Below are 16,500 nucleotides of genomic sequence, written 5' to 3'. Positions count from 1 at the left end.
ACTTCCTCACAGTAACAAAAGGTACAGATTCACTATCACATACAAGGGGGAACTCCCTCTGGAACCAAGGTCTGAACTGTCAGCACTCCGAGTTCAAGAATTACTGTCCTTCCTTGTTCTCCTCTCCTTGATCTCCATTTTTCACTTCTATTAGCCTAGTGACAGAAGAGTCAAAATGAACATGGATCTAATACTCAGCAATTCCACAGAATGCCACTCTGCCCCCTTATTTTTAATCTAGAGAGTGGCCTATATAAATATTTTTATATGGGGGACCAGAAGGCTCAGGAAATGGAATATGGGACATAGCACTTTTCAGCCTTCAACCACTAGTCAAAATATGGCCAAATCAATAGTGTGTGAAGAGATGGCTGTTTGTTACCTTATGTGAAAGGAATTTGGTGATCTCAGTCTAACTCCCCAGAACATCAGTCCATGTTATTAAAAAAACCCAGCACCATGATTGACACTAACTAGTATCCTATAACAGTCTCAAAAGAGGCAAAGAACCGAATCAGTACATACGAGCAGTTATTCTCTCGCTTCTACAAGAGGTAGATATGCTGGAGGAGATCGATAGGGTCCAGAGTGACCTAGACAAATTGGAGAATTGGGCCAAAAGAAATCTGATGAGGTTCAACAAGGACGTGTGCAGAGTCCTGCACTTAGGATGGAAGAATCCCATGCACTGCTAAAGGCTGGGGACAGTTCTGTAGAAAGACCTGGGGATTACAGTGGACGAGAAGCTGGATATGAGCCTTCTTAGTAACAAGGGCACGCTGTTGACTAACGGCATATTGGGCTGCATTAGTAGGAGCATTGCCAGTGATTATTCCCCTATATCGCCACTGGTGAGGCCACATCTGGAGTATTGCATCCAGTTTTGGGCCCCCCACTATAGAAAAGTTGTGGACAAATTGGAGAGAGTCTATGAGGAGAGACTTATGAGGAGAGGCGGAGGGAACAAAGCTTATTTAGTCCGCAGAAGAAGAGAAGAGTGAGGGGGGATTTGATAGCAGCCTTCAACTACTTGAAGGGGGGTTCCAAAGAGGATGGAGCTAGGCTGTTCTCAATGGCGGCAAATGACAGAAGAAGCAGCAATGGTCTCAAGCTGAGCTAGGTTGGATATTAGGAAAAACTTTTTCACTAGGAGGGTGGTAAAGCACTGGAATGGGTTACCTAGGAAGGTGGTGGAATCTCAATCCTTGGAGGTTTTTACGGTTCAGTTTGTCAAAGCCCTTGCTGGGATGATTTAGTTGGGGTTGGTCCTGCTTTGAGCAGTGGGTTGGACTAGATGACCTCCTAAGGTCTCTTCCAACCCTAATCTTCTATGATAGGTGACAACTAGGGGTGTGCAGTCGGAGGGGGTTTTATTTCTGTATTGAAGCAGGTTGTCTCTGGGTATTTGGCCCATTCCATGATGCAATCTACTTCTCTGGTGGAGTGCCCTTGTTTGGTGAAGGAAGTTTTGAGTGTGCTAAGGTGTACATCCCTGACTTTCTCCTCAGAACATATTCTATAGTATCTAAGTACCCGGTTGCAGATAGATTTCTTGGTGTGTTTGGGGTGGTTACTGGATCTATGAAGGTAGGTGTGCTGATTTGTGGGCTTCTTGTATATAGTTATTCATAGGCTTCCATTGTTGAAACTGATTGTGGTTTCCAGAAAGTTGATGTTAGTATAGGAGTGATCCAGGGAGTTTAAAGGACAGGTGATGGTTGTTTAAGTTGTAATGGAAATCTATGAGGGAGTTTAAGTCATCTGTCTATAAGATGAAAATATCATCCATGTATTGCAGGTATTTCACTGATTTCCTGGTGCATTTGTCCAGAAATTCTTCTTCAAAGTTGGTATATTGAGGAGCCATTCTAGTACCAATGGCTGTTCTCATGGTTTGGACAAAGTATTTGTTGTTAAATGTAAAACTTATGATGAGGAAGAAATGGATGAGTTTGGTGATGTATTTGGGGTGGCTATCTGAGGGTTATCCATTGTCTTATAAATATTTGAGGCAGGCAGCTATGCTGTCATTGTGAGGGATGTTGGTGTAGACAGAAATGAAAACCCTGGTGGCAAAGATGGTGTTCTGCGGGAGGTTGTAAATGTCATGGAGTTTGTGGGGCAAGTGGGTTGTGTCCTGGAGGAAGCTGGTCCTTTGTGTGGTCTTCTCTTTGAGGATGGTTTCTACGAGTCCCGATATTACTTCGGTAAGAGCGCCATGGCCAGATATGATGGGTCTGCCTAGGTTCCCTTGTTTGTACATCTTTGGAAGCATGTAGAAGGGCCCTGGAGTAGGTTCATGGGGCATGAGTTTATAAAGTTTCTCTTGGAGTTGTCTGAGAAAGGATTTGATTATACCCAGAAATTTAGGATAAACTATCATAAGAGGTCTTCTTTGAGTTCTTTATAGTAGGTGGTGTCAGAGAGTTGTCAGTTGAACCCCTTAACATAGTCATCATAGTTGAGGATGGTGCCCCTTTTGTCTGCAGGTTTGATCACTATCTGGTGATTAGATGTCAGGGACTGTATAGCTGTCCCCTCAGCAGTGGACAGACTGTGGTAGATGTGATCTTTGTTAAGGATTTCACAGTTATTTTTTTCCCCTGACGCAATCAATCAATGTAACGATCAAGAGCACGGTTTTGTCTGCTCTGTGATGTCCTGTCAGATGAGGTACAGTAAGTGGTTCCTCAGTTTTTCTAAAGTCCATCTGCAGAGCTGTTCATCATATTCGGAGCTGTGTATAGTGGTTAGAAAATTTGGCAGTGGTATTAAGATAACCAGTTTTGGAGGAAGGCAAAGATAGAAAAGGAGAAATAATCAGGAGCACAAGAACGTCAAGCTAGGTATATTTTTTCTACAAATGGCAAGTATTTCAACACTGGAAAAGCAATTAACAGAGCATTAATCAACCAGCGTGCTGTGTAACCAATGCCTCTGCAGTGGTTGTTTTTTAAACAAGCTATCAAACACAGAGATCGAGTTTATAAACGGATAAATACAAAAAACCCCATGAACTAGTATTCCGATCAGCAAAATTGCCTTGCAGACTTGGTAAAGTTTGGCTTATGTTACTTTGGCATTTTTATAACAAACACACAGTTTAAAATATTCTTTTGGGTCTCAGTGCAAGCAGCAGAACAGAACTGTGATGCCAAAAGCTGTGTTTTTGTGCTGTCATTCTATTTTGAAAGATTATTAGACTATGCATTAGTTATCCAAAAGACATTTGGAAGATACAAATACATGCACTTTTATAATAAACTGCATTATGTATCTGCTAAGACAAAATGGGTCTTTCACAACTTTTCCAAGACACATTAGTTTAAGCAAAACATTTGTTTCTTGCCTGAGGAAATTAAAAAGAAAGGGAAGGGAAATGAAATACAAATGATTGTGAAAAACTGCAAACTCCTTTTAGACGGCAAAATCTTTGGGGAAGAACAGTGACTTCATCTGTGTCTTGTCTTCAAAGTACATAGTACCCATGCTTAATAGATAAGAATAGCATAATGTACCTCTGGTTTATAGCCTTTTTAGTGTGACATCCTCCTGGAAGTTTTGAACTTTGTTTTGATTATATGAATATTTAAAACACTGAGTGAATTGGTAAAATAATGCATTCTGTTTCAAGAGCTGCAAAGACAAAATAACTCATTTAAGAGTCTCAGGAAGACCTCCCTGCAGAAAGCTGGACTGGAAATAATTTGAGTGTCAGAGAAAGTTTGAGTGCAAGCATACAAGCAATAAACAAACAAATAAATGGACGGCACAGAAGCTGGCAGAGAGAAGAGATGAATGTATGAAGTCATTAGTAATACGAACACTGATTTCTTTTATAGTGGGAAAATATTTTCAGAGATAGATTCTGTATTTAAGAAGTGAGGTTGTAGTTAAGTACAGTATTGGTGCAAAAATGTTTAAAAGTAACTTCAAAGGCATGCCTTTCACCTCTTGCACTTTATTGCGACAGCTTTCAACCATAAATGTTACGGTTAACAATTCATGTAATTTAAGACTGTTTCCTCTCTTTCCCCATCTAAACAATTCAGATTAACTTTCCTTCCGGCTACTGGTTATTTCACTTGGGCCACATGTAGTTTACAAAAAATCTGGATGTTCTCAACAACATGTTAGCCAACAGGTTTGAACTAACAGAGTTGTTTGGTGTTAGCCACAACTAGCTTACAAAAGATCTGTTAAACCTCAGACATACTAGTATTCAAAAACCATGTTAGTTAAAATGCATTACTTAAAACTTTTTAAAAACATGATTTTCTTAGTTTAGTTGATTCCTGTGTTTGTACATTAGAATGTTCATCTTCAAGCACTATTCCAATTTTTAAAAAATTTGTTACAAGCCACTGCTATTAAAGTAGACTGTATTGCCTGCATACAACCATACTATTGACATGCACTAGTAACCTGTGGGTATGTCTACATTACAATTAAAAACTCACAGCTGACCCATGTCAGTGACTTAGGCTTGGGCTAGGGGGCAGTTTAATGGCAGTGTAGACTTTCAGGCTCAGACCATAGCCCAAACTCTGGGACCCTTCGACATCGCAGAATCTTAGAGCAAAGGCTCTAGCCCGAGCCTGAACGTCTACCCCGCAAATAAACCGCCACTGAGCCCAAGTCACCTGGCATGGGCCAACCGTGGGTTTTTCATTGCAGCATAGATATACCAGGAATCAGCAACCTTTGGCACGTGGTCTGCTACGGTAAGCCCCTGGTGGGCCAGACTGGTTTGTATACCTGCCGCATCCACAGGTTCGGCCAATCGCAGCTCCCAGCTGCCGTGGTTCGCTGCTCCAGGCCAATGGGGGCTGTGGGAAGCAGCGGCCAGCAATCCCTCGGCCCATGCCGCTTCCCGCAGCCCCATTGGCCTGGAACAGCCAACTGCAGCCAGTGGGAGCCGTGATCGGCCGAACCTGTGGACGTGGCAGGTAAACAAACCTGCCCGGCCCTCCAGGGGGCTTACCCTAGCAGGCCATGTGCCAAAGGTTGCCGATCCCTGAGATATACCCTCAGTGTCTATCCCCTAACAGGCTCAAACTACAGCTCCATCAGCTTCTTAAACACAAATTTAAAGTTCCAAGATGCAGGAGGGAGGACACATGAAAAAGTGGGAAAATAGATCCCAACCCTTTCAAGAATTTCAGGATGATAGGATGTAAGAGACTGAAGACCCCCAAGACTGCAGGACAATATACAAGTAACTGCAAGAATAACTGTAACCCGAACTAAACTAAATAATCAGTAATATTTACATAATTGCCTGCAATTTTGATTAAGACTACCATACTTGTTGAAAACTCAATGAAAATGTTTTCCATTTTAAGACATAGGCTTTCTTTGTTGAAGACTAACAATTGTCCAAGTAAATCCTGCTTAAATTCTCTGGAATAGTCTAAGCTTTTTTTCCCCCCCCCCAGTAAAGACAATGTGTGGTTTTTTACATCTAGACAGTGCTGGTAGAGACATGGCACTGGTAGATTTAAACATCTGTGTAGCTAGAGGAGGTCTATACCCCAAAACTTGTACCTTGACTATGTCTACCACTGTCTTGTATGATTTTATATCAAAATATCTATTAAAAAGGATTATATGAATGGTGAATAGACAGCCAGTCAGAAAATTGCCACAACATTCCAGATCACCAAGCTAAGGAAGACCTTGAAGGGTCTCACTGATCAACATATTTGGAGTCAGGAAGCAATTTTCTCCTTGGTCAGATTGGCTGAGAACATGGGTGGGTGGTTTTTTGTTGGTTTGTTTTGCCTTCCTCTGCAGCATGGGGCAAGGCCACTTGCAGGTTTAAACTAGTGTATATGATGAATTCTCTGTAACTTCAAGTCTTTAAACCATGATTTGAAGACTTCAGTAACAAAGCCAGAGGTTAGTGGTCTATTTCAGGGGTGGGTGAGGTTCTGTGACGTGTAACGTACAGGTGGTCAGACTAGATGATCACGATGGTCCCTTCTGACAAAGTTTATGAGACACACTCATCCCAACTCTATGATTAGACCCCGAAGAAACCGTATCTGAGCTGGAGATTCTGATGCGAGGGTAGGGAGGTTCAAATCCCAAAACTGATGTGCTCAAATAGAAAATAAACTACTATGAAAGGTTATATCCAATCTTATCACTCTTTGAAGCAGACTTATTTAGAAGGAAAGTGTATATAAAAACAAAATCTTGACTCCAATATAGTTGGGAGTTATTTATCAGAGATGCAGGGTCTTTCCTGGCTCTAGAGCAAGCCTGGGAACACTGTGTTCTCTGTCATAGTTGTGCTAACTGGGATTTTCTTTATTTATGAAAAACTGATGTAACGTATGAATCCTTTGAGGCTATTTCTCTGAACACTGTATTTTCAACTCAGATTGCTCATAAGCATGCTGTCTTGGCTGTGGCCCTCTGTTCCTAGCAAAGGCACTATGTAGCTTGCAGTATGCTGGATTTAAATTTTGTGATGAAGTCCATGGGATCTGCAGAACTTAAGCATGGCAAAATACAAATATCTACCAAAGGTTTATTTAACCTTAGGGAATTGCAGAGAAAGATGATGCAGAGAGAGTATATGCTCCAGAACCCTAGAACAAATAGCTATGGGAGTAGTGAGGAGGCCAAAGAAGTACCCCCTCTACTTCCCCTACCTTAAGGGAACTGTTCTCTTAGTTACAGTGTCATAGAAATCCCACCTACAGTTGATTCCAGCCCCCATCCCAACCATGTGAAGATTTCTGGAGGGAATTTTCACACAAAAAACCCTGAAGTTGTTTTACACAGTAAAGCTTTCACAAGTTGCAAGCTATACTTGCGGCTTCCATCCTGCCTCCTCCTGTTCACACCATGATCCCGTGAAACTGAGTAGTGGTATTTACGCTGTTTTCATCACATTCCCATTGCTCCATCTATGCCAATGTAACTGTAAAATTTCCAAACCCTTCTGCAGACAGAGGAATCCCACCCTCAGTAATAAACTCCCCATAAGATTTTATATTCAGATTTCCAAAATTACTCTATTAAATATTTTTTCTGTTAAGGATTTTCTAGAGATTTCAAAATTTCAAGAATCTTTATTCATCAAGTAATATCCCTCTTATAAGTAGCCATCCTAAAAAAAAGTAAGTTTTATTTTTTGGAACTGTTAGATGGTGATTACCTCATACATTCTTATTAATCAACTAAAATAAATTTTAAAAGGAATCTGCTAAAATCAAATAAAAATAAAAGCTGACCGATTGTAATTGAATAGCTCGACAAAAATTTTTCAAGTTTTGATCTTCCTTTGATTTGCACACTGTCAAGGCTGGAACCAAGACAATTTAAAAGAGCATTATGTAATGTATACTTTTTTTGGTTAACATGGCTAACAGGATTGGCAAAGATTAGACCACACACACACACACACACTTTTATTCCTAGGATTAACACTCAATTGTTAATATTTACATATTGTAGACCCCAGAAGTCCCTATTAGGATCAAGACTCCACTGTACTTGACACGCACAAAACACATGAAGACATGGAGAGTATACATTCTAAGACAAGAGTTATGAGATTTTTGGAGGATGGGGTCAGGGGAAGATACAAACAAATACATACAAGTTTTATATATATACACACACACACCCCTACCTTAATAAATCTGCAAATGGCAAAAGTAATATGCCCACTACTCCCAAGCTCTGGATATTTGGCCAACTGCTTTGAGGCATTGTGGCAGATATCAGGGTTGCCAACTTTCTAATCACAGAAAAAACCGAACACTCTTGCCCCGCCTCTGCCACTTTCCTGAGGCCTCACTCCATCCCACCCTTGCTCTGCCACTCGCTCTCCCCCACCCTGGCTCACTCGCTCATTTTCATTGGATTGGGGCAAGGGGTTGAGGTGTGGAAGGTGGTGAGGGCTCTGGTGTGTGGCTGGGGGGCTCAGGGTGCAGGAGGGGGCTCCGGGTGCAGGAGGGGGCTCCGGGCTGGGGCTGCGGGCATTGGGCTGGGGGTGCAGATTCTAGGGTGGGGCTGGAAATGATGGGTGCAGGAGGGGGGTCCGGGAGGAAGTTTGGGTGAGGCCTCCAGGCAGTGCCTACCTCAGGCGGCTCCCGGAAGCGGCAATGTGTCCCTCTGGTTCCTAGGCCGAGGGGCAGTCAGGGAGGCTCTGCGCGCTGCCACCACCTACAGACTCTTCTCCCGCAGCTCCCACTCACAGTACTGGGAGAAGCATTTGCTGTCCACCGAAGTGTGTACAACCCTGGTTGTCAGCAGTGTACCTGACTTATCTAATGTCAGATACACCAGGTTCACAGTTTTACAGCTTCTATACAGAGAGAGGTGGATCGCGCTCTTGTTAGTTGATACAGAATACCTCAGACACGTTGTCTGACATCACCTGGTGCATCAGCCTGCTCAGTTCCTGATGGTTCATGTGCTTTCTGTATTCCCATGTCAACCATGAGCCCTGTGCTATATGATTTTCCAGATGGGCACCCTAGCCAAACATTGAGGCTTCTATAATCAAGGTTTTATGTGGTAAGGATGGACCAAATGGGACTCCCATACACATCTGGTCCTTGTTCTTCCACAGACCAGGGAGGCTCACAATTTGGGAGGGAGCCTAACTTGCTCCTACTGTCTCTGCTGGTTGACTAAACTGAGTGAAGCCAGGCCAGCAGGCAACAAAGTCAGTCTCAATAAAAGGGTTATGCAACTGCAGGATGCCATGTGATCCATGTGGATGAGACAGGAGTGAACCCCAGCCTCAGTTGCGCAGTAAGTTCTTTTATGGTCTATAACCTATCCTGTGGGAGATACACTTTAGGGAGGACCATGGATTCAATCCCTGCCACAGGCAGAGTTTGCATCAACGTGGACTTTGTGTTTATCCTAGTGACTGCAGGAGGCTGGTCAAGTCTGTGGTGGTTAATGTTTCTTGGTAGGATTCTCCCATCAGTAGTAAGTGGTCTAGCTGGGGGGAAACTGATAACCCTAGGCTTCAGAAATGAGCTGCCAGAACTGATAAAACTTTGGTCAATACCTTTGGCAGTTGCTAAAGGAAGCACTTTGTACTGGAAGTGGTCATTTTCGATAGTAAACTTCTGAGAGAGAAGTGAATGGCTATATGGAAGTAGGTATCCTTCATATTGAGAGCTGTGAACCAGACCCCTCTGATCAATTAGGGGATAGCTGATGCCAAAGTAACCATTCTGAATCTCAATTTGCAGATGAAGATATTGAGTTGCCTGAGGTCTAAGATGGGCATCCATCCCCCTCTCTTCTTTGGTATGAGGGAGCATTCTGAGTACAACCGTTTCTCTCAGGCGTTGAAGAACTAGCTCTATAGCTCCTTGAAGGAGGAAGTCTACCTCTTGAGCAAGCATCCTCTCCTAGAAAAGGAATGAGAACTTGATGGTATAACCTGATTGTACTATATAGAGGACCCATCTGTCTTCTGTCATGGCCTGAAAAGCTAGGCAATCTCCAAACTGAGATCAGTGGAGACTTGTTTGATGGAAGTAGCATCTGGGTTTGTTCACAATTCTGGAAGCTCCCATCAAAATTATTTCTTGACTGATGGTTAAGAACAGAAAGATGAAGGAAGAGTATTCTGTTTAGCATGCTGCAGCTTTTGTCTCTTTCAGGGAGGTTCAGATGCCCTTTGGTGGTAAAAACATTAGGGTACTGTATGAGGTCTACAGGATAGAGTTTTGCGGTGCTTCCACTTTGGTGCCAGAGTGCAGATCCCCAGGGAGCAGAGCACTGTCCTTGAGTTCAAGAGCAAGGATTTGTCTCTTTTGTCACTGAAAAGATTCCTACCTTTGAAGGACAAATATACCACTGTTGATTGTACTTCAAGGGAACCCCAAAGAGTGAAGCCACAATGCACTGTGTATAATCCTTATAGCTGTAGCCATGGCTTGTGAAGCTGTGTTGGCTGCATCTACAGAAGACTGCAGGGATGATCTGGCTATCAGCTTTCCCTCCTCCATCTTGCCTTGTGTTGTCTGCTCCTTTTACTCGCAGTCTGAAGACTAAGGATTTTGGGGTTGGGTGCGTTAATAGAAATTCTGCTCCCTTACCTTGCACACAATACTTTTTCTTGAGTCTTTTGGAAGTAGGGGGCTCAGGTGACCAAAATGTGCCAAATGGGCTTCGTTGGCTCCACAGTGGCTTTGTTGACTGGGAGCACAACCTTTCTTGGCTCTGTGCTTCGCAGGATGTCACAGCGTTCATGAATTTCTTGTACCTACTCTAATGGTACTTGCAGAGCGTCAACTACTCTTTCCAGTAAGTCTGGAAACTGCTCAAAACATCAGGTGGAGAAGATGGTGCCACAGCCTCGCCTGGCCACAATGCTGCTGCTGCTGTCTGGACTAGCAGTATCAGTGGATCCGATTCCAATTCCTTTTCTTCTGTTGGCAGAGAAGAGAAAATGGTTTCTTCTCCTGGTGGAGATGGTTGGCATCAACTGAGGTGTGATTGAACTAGCTCAGGGTACTGTGCGCATGTGTCCCACACAGTCTCCAGTAAGGTCAGTGTGATGGTTTGTACTTCGGTAAAGGGAAGTCCCCAAGGCATGGTGTACCACCAGTCCTGGATAGGGTAAACCTGCCTAGGCAATTGAGCAGTGGGCCCAGAGGTTCCAGACCCCCTACCTGGGTTATTCTCGTCTTTGAGAAGGGAAGGATATAGTTCTTCCTCAGCATCTAACTCTGAGGATGAGAACATGGGATCCATTTATCATGGTGAGACCACTGGAACCATGAACAAGGACGTTTTGCAGCTAGTAGGAGGGATTGGAGAGTGGCTCCTCTGGTTGCTCCATCCTGGTACCAATGAAGTCAAAATCTCTCTCATGAAGATGAGGTGTAAAGCAGGAGAAGACTCTGGGTCAGGAAAGATAATATAGTCCTCTAGACTTGTAAAGCTGTCCTTACATGTGGAATGTTTGTATGCACCCTTCAGACCAATGTAGCAGGGGGCTCTACTTCCTTGCTGACCCACAGAAGAGCCATTGGATGTTTGTCTTTTGCTGGTGTCAATCAACTGCAGGAGATGCTTATGTTTAGTTGGTGCTCGTAATGATCCTGACCCCATCCATACTGTTGGTATAGTCTTTCTCTTCTGAGCCGGTGGATCCACTGCAGGCTCTTTGCAATTTTCTGAGGATTTAAGTGCTTCTCCCAACTTGGAAGGCATCAGGGAAGAGGTCCTCTTGGAAGACAATTTCAATGGGATTCTCTCAGAAGGCATACAAAAAGGCTTTCTGCTCTTGTGCAGAGTACTGGAGGAGGAGTCTGTCTGCTCCTGCCTACCCTACATCTAATGTTCAACTGGACAACGCACTCCTTTTGGCCGCTATACTGGGGGTCGGGGGTCAGGGGGGTCTGCTTGGCCTCTGTCAGACTGTAACCTCACTGCACGCTCCACAAGGTGCTTTCTAAGTCTGTTCTCCTGTGACTGTTTTGTTTGGCTCATAAAAGGAGTGGGAACTGGAGAGATCGCTTTTGAAGCCTGGGATTTTGGACATACCACCATGGGGAATATCCTCCCCCCACCCAAGCCTTAACAAGCTAACACACATTAAAAATGACACTACGTTGTTCTAAAAGTGATAAAAACGTATGATATTTACAGGAATGCTGGCTGAATAAGCTTCAGTGACACTAGAGAAGTTCTGTCTCAGACCATCTGGTGGTAAGAAGGAACTGAGAAGGAGAGATGGCTGGTCTGCACTACCCATTATGTCCTTGGTTTAGAGCAGGAGATGGTAGACACTAATGCACAGTGGGACACCCATAGGGACCAGCATTCGAAGGAGAATCCTGGACTCTGCAGAGGAATCTGACATAAGCCCAGACAACTATCCAAAGTAATGAGGAAACTAAGGCAGGGACAAGAGTGTATATTTTTCCCTTATACAAGTGAAGAGTAATTTGTGTTTAGAACGCTTTGCAAAGCTTACCTTGTCTGTTTCCGTCACCCATCACATGCCCCTGAAGAGTTAAACGGTAAACTCAAAGTACCCACAAGGTGGAACTGAGGGAGAGGGTGTGCTAAGCTACTGAGGAGTCAGCAACCTGATCTGTGTGGTCCCATTTTCATGAAGGGGTACCAGACAGGGAGCTCATTCCCAGAAAGCGTTCCTGGAAGCCAATGTGGAGAGTGTGTGCCACAGCCTGCCCAGTGTAAGGGAAGCTACTGGTTCACTGAGTGTGACCCAAAACACAGCAGCCTGATGTCAGGTTAAGCTCCCACTGCCAGATAGTCCTGTGTGAGCTTCCCTGAAAATGGTGCTACCAGGGGATAGGTGAGGAGTACGTCCAAGAGAACAGGAATAAAAAAAGGACCAAATAGCTGGCCACCACATCCAGTAGAGAAGGCAGCCAAGCAATAGGGCAGGAGGTGACAATCAGGAAACAGAGAAGCTTGTATAGAAGAGAGCAAGGAACAGAAAAGATGGAAGGAGACTAAATAAAGAGCAGCAGGAAAATGAAGTGTAATTTGCTTTTTTCTCCCCAAGAGCAGACACGTGGCAATAAAAATATATCAACATTTTTCAAGTAAGTAATTGCTGTTTTTGCCACCATGATGTTATGCAACTGTAAGTAGGAAGGACAATATTATGATACACACTATGAAAAGGTTTGGGAATCTGGTATAGAAACCTGTTTCTATAGCAAAATATTTTTTTGCCTATGTTTTCTGCAAGATAGAAAAGTAATCTATTTTACTCAATTAGACGTGTGTGAAAATATTTGACAGGAGTCCACCACATGCCAAGCCTTGTTCAGGTCTACCACCTCCATCTAGATACTCACATGGCCCACAACATTGCAATGTAACCTGCCTTGAAGCTCATGTCACAATTTGCATGAAAACAGTTCTTGGAGATTCCAGATGGAATGAACTTTGTTTGACTACCAGTTACATGGATCTGCTCTCTTGGATAAGTAAAGCCAGTGAAGATTGAGTGATATAATGAAATACCTTTCTCAGGAAAAGCAAGCTCTCAGGAGATCTTAAATGTTCTGTGGTTCAGACCTTGTTCAAAAACCCAATGCTGAAAAACAATCACCTTGCCAGTACTACAAAGAAACAATGGAGGTGACTGAGAAAGCCATATCCAGTAATGACACCCTCCGATTTTCTTGGAGCCTTGTAAGCCAAACTTTCAAACTTGGTTCTGGCATGAAAACAGCATTAACTAGAGTGCTCTCTAGTTTAGGGGTAGCGGACAGATGCCAGACATCCATGCTACTAGTATCAGCAGCCTTTGACATCAGTCATATGATGCTACTTACTACATCAGAGGACCTGGGAGGAGTGGACCTGCCAGTTTAAAGGGGCTTCACTTGTTCCTTTCAAAACCTTTACAATTTATAGTGCAAGGCCGCAGTTTGTGGGGGGAGGGATAGCTCAGTGGTTTGAGCATTGGCCTGCTAAACCCAGGGTTGTGAGTTCAGTCCTTGAGGGGGCCATTTAGGGATCTGGGGCAAAAATTGGGGATTGGTCCTGCTTTGAGCAGGGGGTTGGACTAGATGACCTCCTGAGGTCCCTTCCAACCCTGATATTCTATGATTCTCCCTTCCCAGAGATGTCTCAGCTGAGTAATGTCACAGCACTCTATCCCATCACCACTCCTGCTCAATGTTTATCTGAAACCATAAGGGAAGATTGTAAAGAGCTGCAACAGCATTCAGCACTGCACCTTTTTTTTTTTTTTTTTAAACAGATTAACAAAATTTTCTTTCTTGTTCTCCCTAGTTGCTTGAGAGAAAAAGACCTGGCTGCAAACCAGCAGTCTTATGTTCATTCCAGAGGAGACAAAAAGTGATGCTGGTCAGCAGAGGAATGCACATGGAGGAACTGGCAAAGACATCTGCTTCTTCAATTGAGGGCATCTGCCTACCACATTAAAAAAAAATGGCTTGAGTTATGGTGCTTTCTATTACTCGTGCCAGTACAAAAGTTCCAGCTGGTACAGCATGGGCTAAAGAGGAAAACAAGACAGGAAAACAACTTCATGAACCTGAGGGTGAAAGAAAAAGTAATAGTTCAGGCTACTAATGCAGAGTTAGGAAGTATGACATTTAGCACTTGCATGCATGACCCTGTAAATAGATATTCATCTCAGCTGCATCCATCTGTAAATGGGAAAACCACAAAAAACTGAACAAAAGTTTCTTAATGAATACATTTTAATTGAATTGAGAAGCTAAAGACAAGAAATCCAGACTTATTGCATCTCATTCTGTCTTTACAATTATTCAAGGTACATGAAAGCACACGCTGCACTAAGACCCCTAGAATTAAAGGGCACAAAAGCCTTAGAGATTAAGTAAGAAGCCTCTACTATGACATGCCCAGTCCTTGGAAGTTTAAGTTGGTCCATTGTTATTTTTATGTAGTTCCTATGATTATATTTATACAAGAACTCGTAATCAATTATAAAAGACTTCATGGGTAAGTTTAATGTTTTGTTAGTAGCATTGAAATGCATTTGTGGAACAAAAGCTATCTAAATTTAAACCACTGATGTACTAAAAGTACATTTTATTGAACACAGATGATGAAAATATGTTACTTAAAAAAAAGAAAATGAAAATTTGTCTATCATGAGTAGTTCAATCTATTCTAACAAATGTTAAAATACTGAGTTCACATCAAACTTTCCAGCAGAGATTAAACTCTCTCAATGGTTACATATACAACTGGCTATAATTATATATAAGTTTTCTTCTGCCAAAATAGAGGTCTATGTGATTTCTCTTGAACTATCAGTCACATTTAAATACGAAAAGTATACGTGACACCAAGTGCACAGACCTCTGACACTTGCGCTAATGGAGTATCTGATAGAGTGGGCTGTCATCCATTAATTATGCGGACCAGTATTAAAGGGAGAGGGACACTTAGCCAGTGGATTTCACAGATATTTGCTCGCAGAAGAGAAATGGTCAGACCCGAGAAATCTGGGCTCAGTTCCAGGCCCTAGGGGGAATATGTTCTAGTGGTCACAGACCCTTCTGTCCGTTTCCCCACCAGCTTGACTCCTTCTATCCTAACCCAGTCTCTTCCCCAGTGCTGGTTCCTTGTCTGAGTCTCACCTAGCCATTCTCCTTGTCCACTTCTCAGGCTTCTCATCCCTCATTTCAGTCTCCTTGACAAGCTACTTCCAGTTAGCCTTCATCCCCATCTTCTCCTCATCATATTCCTTGCCCAGCCAGAGATCAAATTCCCCACCATCCCAGCTCCTCACCAGATCTATCTTCCCTCTACCACACCTCCTTTCCGCTGCCTCACTAGTTCCCAGTCTCAATTGCCTTGCCCAGCAATCTCATCTGATCCACCTCTCTTTCCCTCCTTTACCCATGTTCCATGGTCTCAGCCCCTCTTCTGCCTGCCATGGGCTCCCCCTCCAATCTGACACCCACTCCTCTCCCCATGCTTCTTGTCCCAGGCTCTTTTGCTCAGCAAGTTCTAGCTTTCTCCCAGCACCCTGACTCCTTATCTGATCTCAGCCCCCCATCCTGCATTTACTGGCTCCCAGTCTCCTTGCCCAGCCAGACCAGTATTTCGCCTCCCACACTCTTTGCCAGTCTCCAGTCCTAATCTCCTCTCCCAGCAGCCTAGCTCTTCTCCCTCTGCATACAAATCAGGCAGCTTCTTCTTACATGCTGCTTGGGCCCAGAAGGTGCCATTAAATGAACAGGGCCAACAGGTTCCCTGCTGTCAGTTCAGGTGCCCCGACACAGCAGCAATTGCAGGAAAAGTCCTGCTCAGTCCTTTCCTGAGCAATGCTCAGTACGGACAGAATTTGGGGGAATTTAGCTAATAAAAAGCAATTAAATCTGAGCATGTGCAAATTATCATTTTTTAAAGATTTAGAAAAACTTATCAAGTTTGGGAGGATTTTCAAAGAGATGGAAAAAGGCACATTCCTGTCACAAAGGCTATTCCCCTGCCAAATTTAAGTCCCTGCTCAAAGACATCAGTGCACTAGAACTTTTGAAAGAAAAGAGATGCCAAATTAATTTTTTAACATGGGCAAAACAATGTATTTTTGGCCCTAGTCTTATGATTGAAAATGACTGAACTGTTTTGACAAGAGATTTTCCAAAAATAACCCACTCTAAGTCAGACATCAACACGTAGAATTAGAGCCCAAACCATTAAAGATTGACAAAGTTATAAGCAACTGGTAAGAGGGTCTTATTAAAGTTGCCTCACACTTTCCTATAAGTGGGGATACCAGACCTATAAGTTAGTGGTCTGTCATGTTTCTAATGGATGCATCCACATCCCACTACCACCACCGGTATATATGCAGAACAAGTATAGCCTGGGCAGCAGCATGCCAACATTCCCTCCACACTATGTTTCACCTAAACTTCCCCATGAGGAACAGAACCTGCTTTACAGGATAGGGTGTTTCAGATAAATATTGCCATTCTGGTACTGCCAGTCTGGCACGAGATGCCAATTGTGGTG

The 16,500-nt window shown here is 43.3% G+C and overlaps 1 protein-coding gene across 1 annotated transcript in view; it reads right to left on the bottom strand.

The window, feature by feature from the left end:
- Window positions 1-16,500, bottom strand: part of PAWR (pro-apoptotic WT1 regulator) — a 138,619-nt gene that overhangs the window by 27,933 nt on the left and 94,186 nt on the right. Inside the window, exon 3 of the mRNA XM_077807719.1 lies at window positions 14,115-14,153. Within this exon, the coding sequence (XP_077663845.1) occupies window positions 14,115-14,153 (39 nt within the window). The remainder of the gene's footprint in view (window positions 1-14,114; window positions 14,154-16,500) is intronic.

The sequence above is a fragment of the Eretmochelys imbricata genome, chromosome 1 (assembly GCF_965152235.1).
Source record: "Eretmochelys imbricata isolate rEreImb1 chromosome 1, rEreImb1.hap1, whole genome shotgun sequence".
NCBI lineage: Eukaryota > Metazoa > Chordata > Testudines > Cheloniidae > Eretmochelys > Eretmochelys imbricata.
This window is presented reverse-complemented; position numbering and strand designations above follow the sequence as displayed.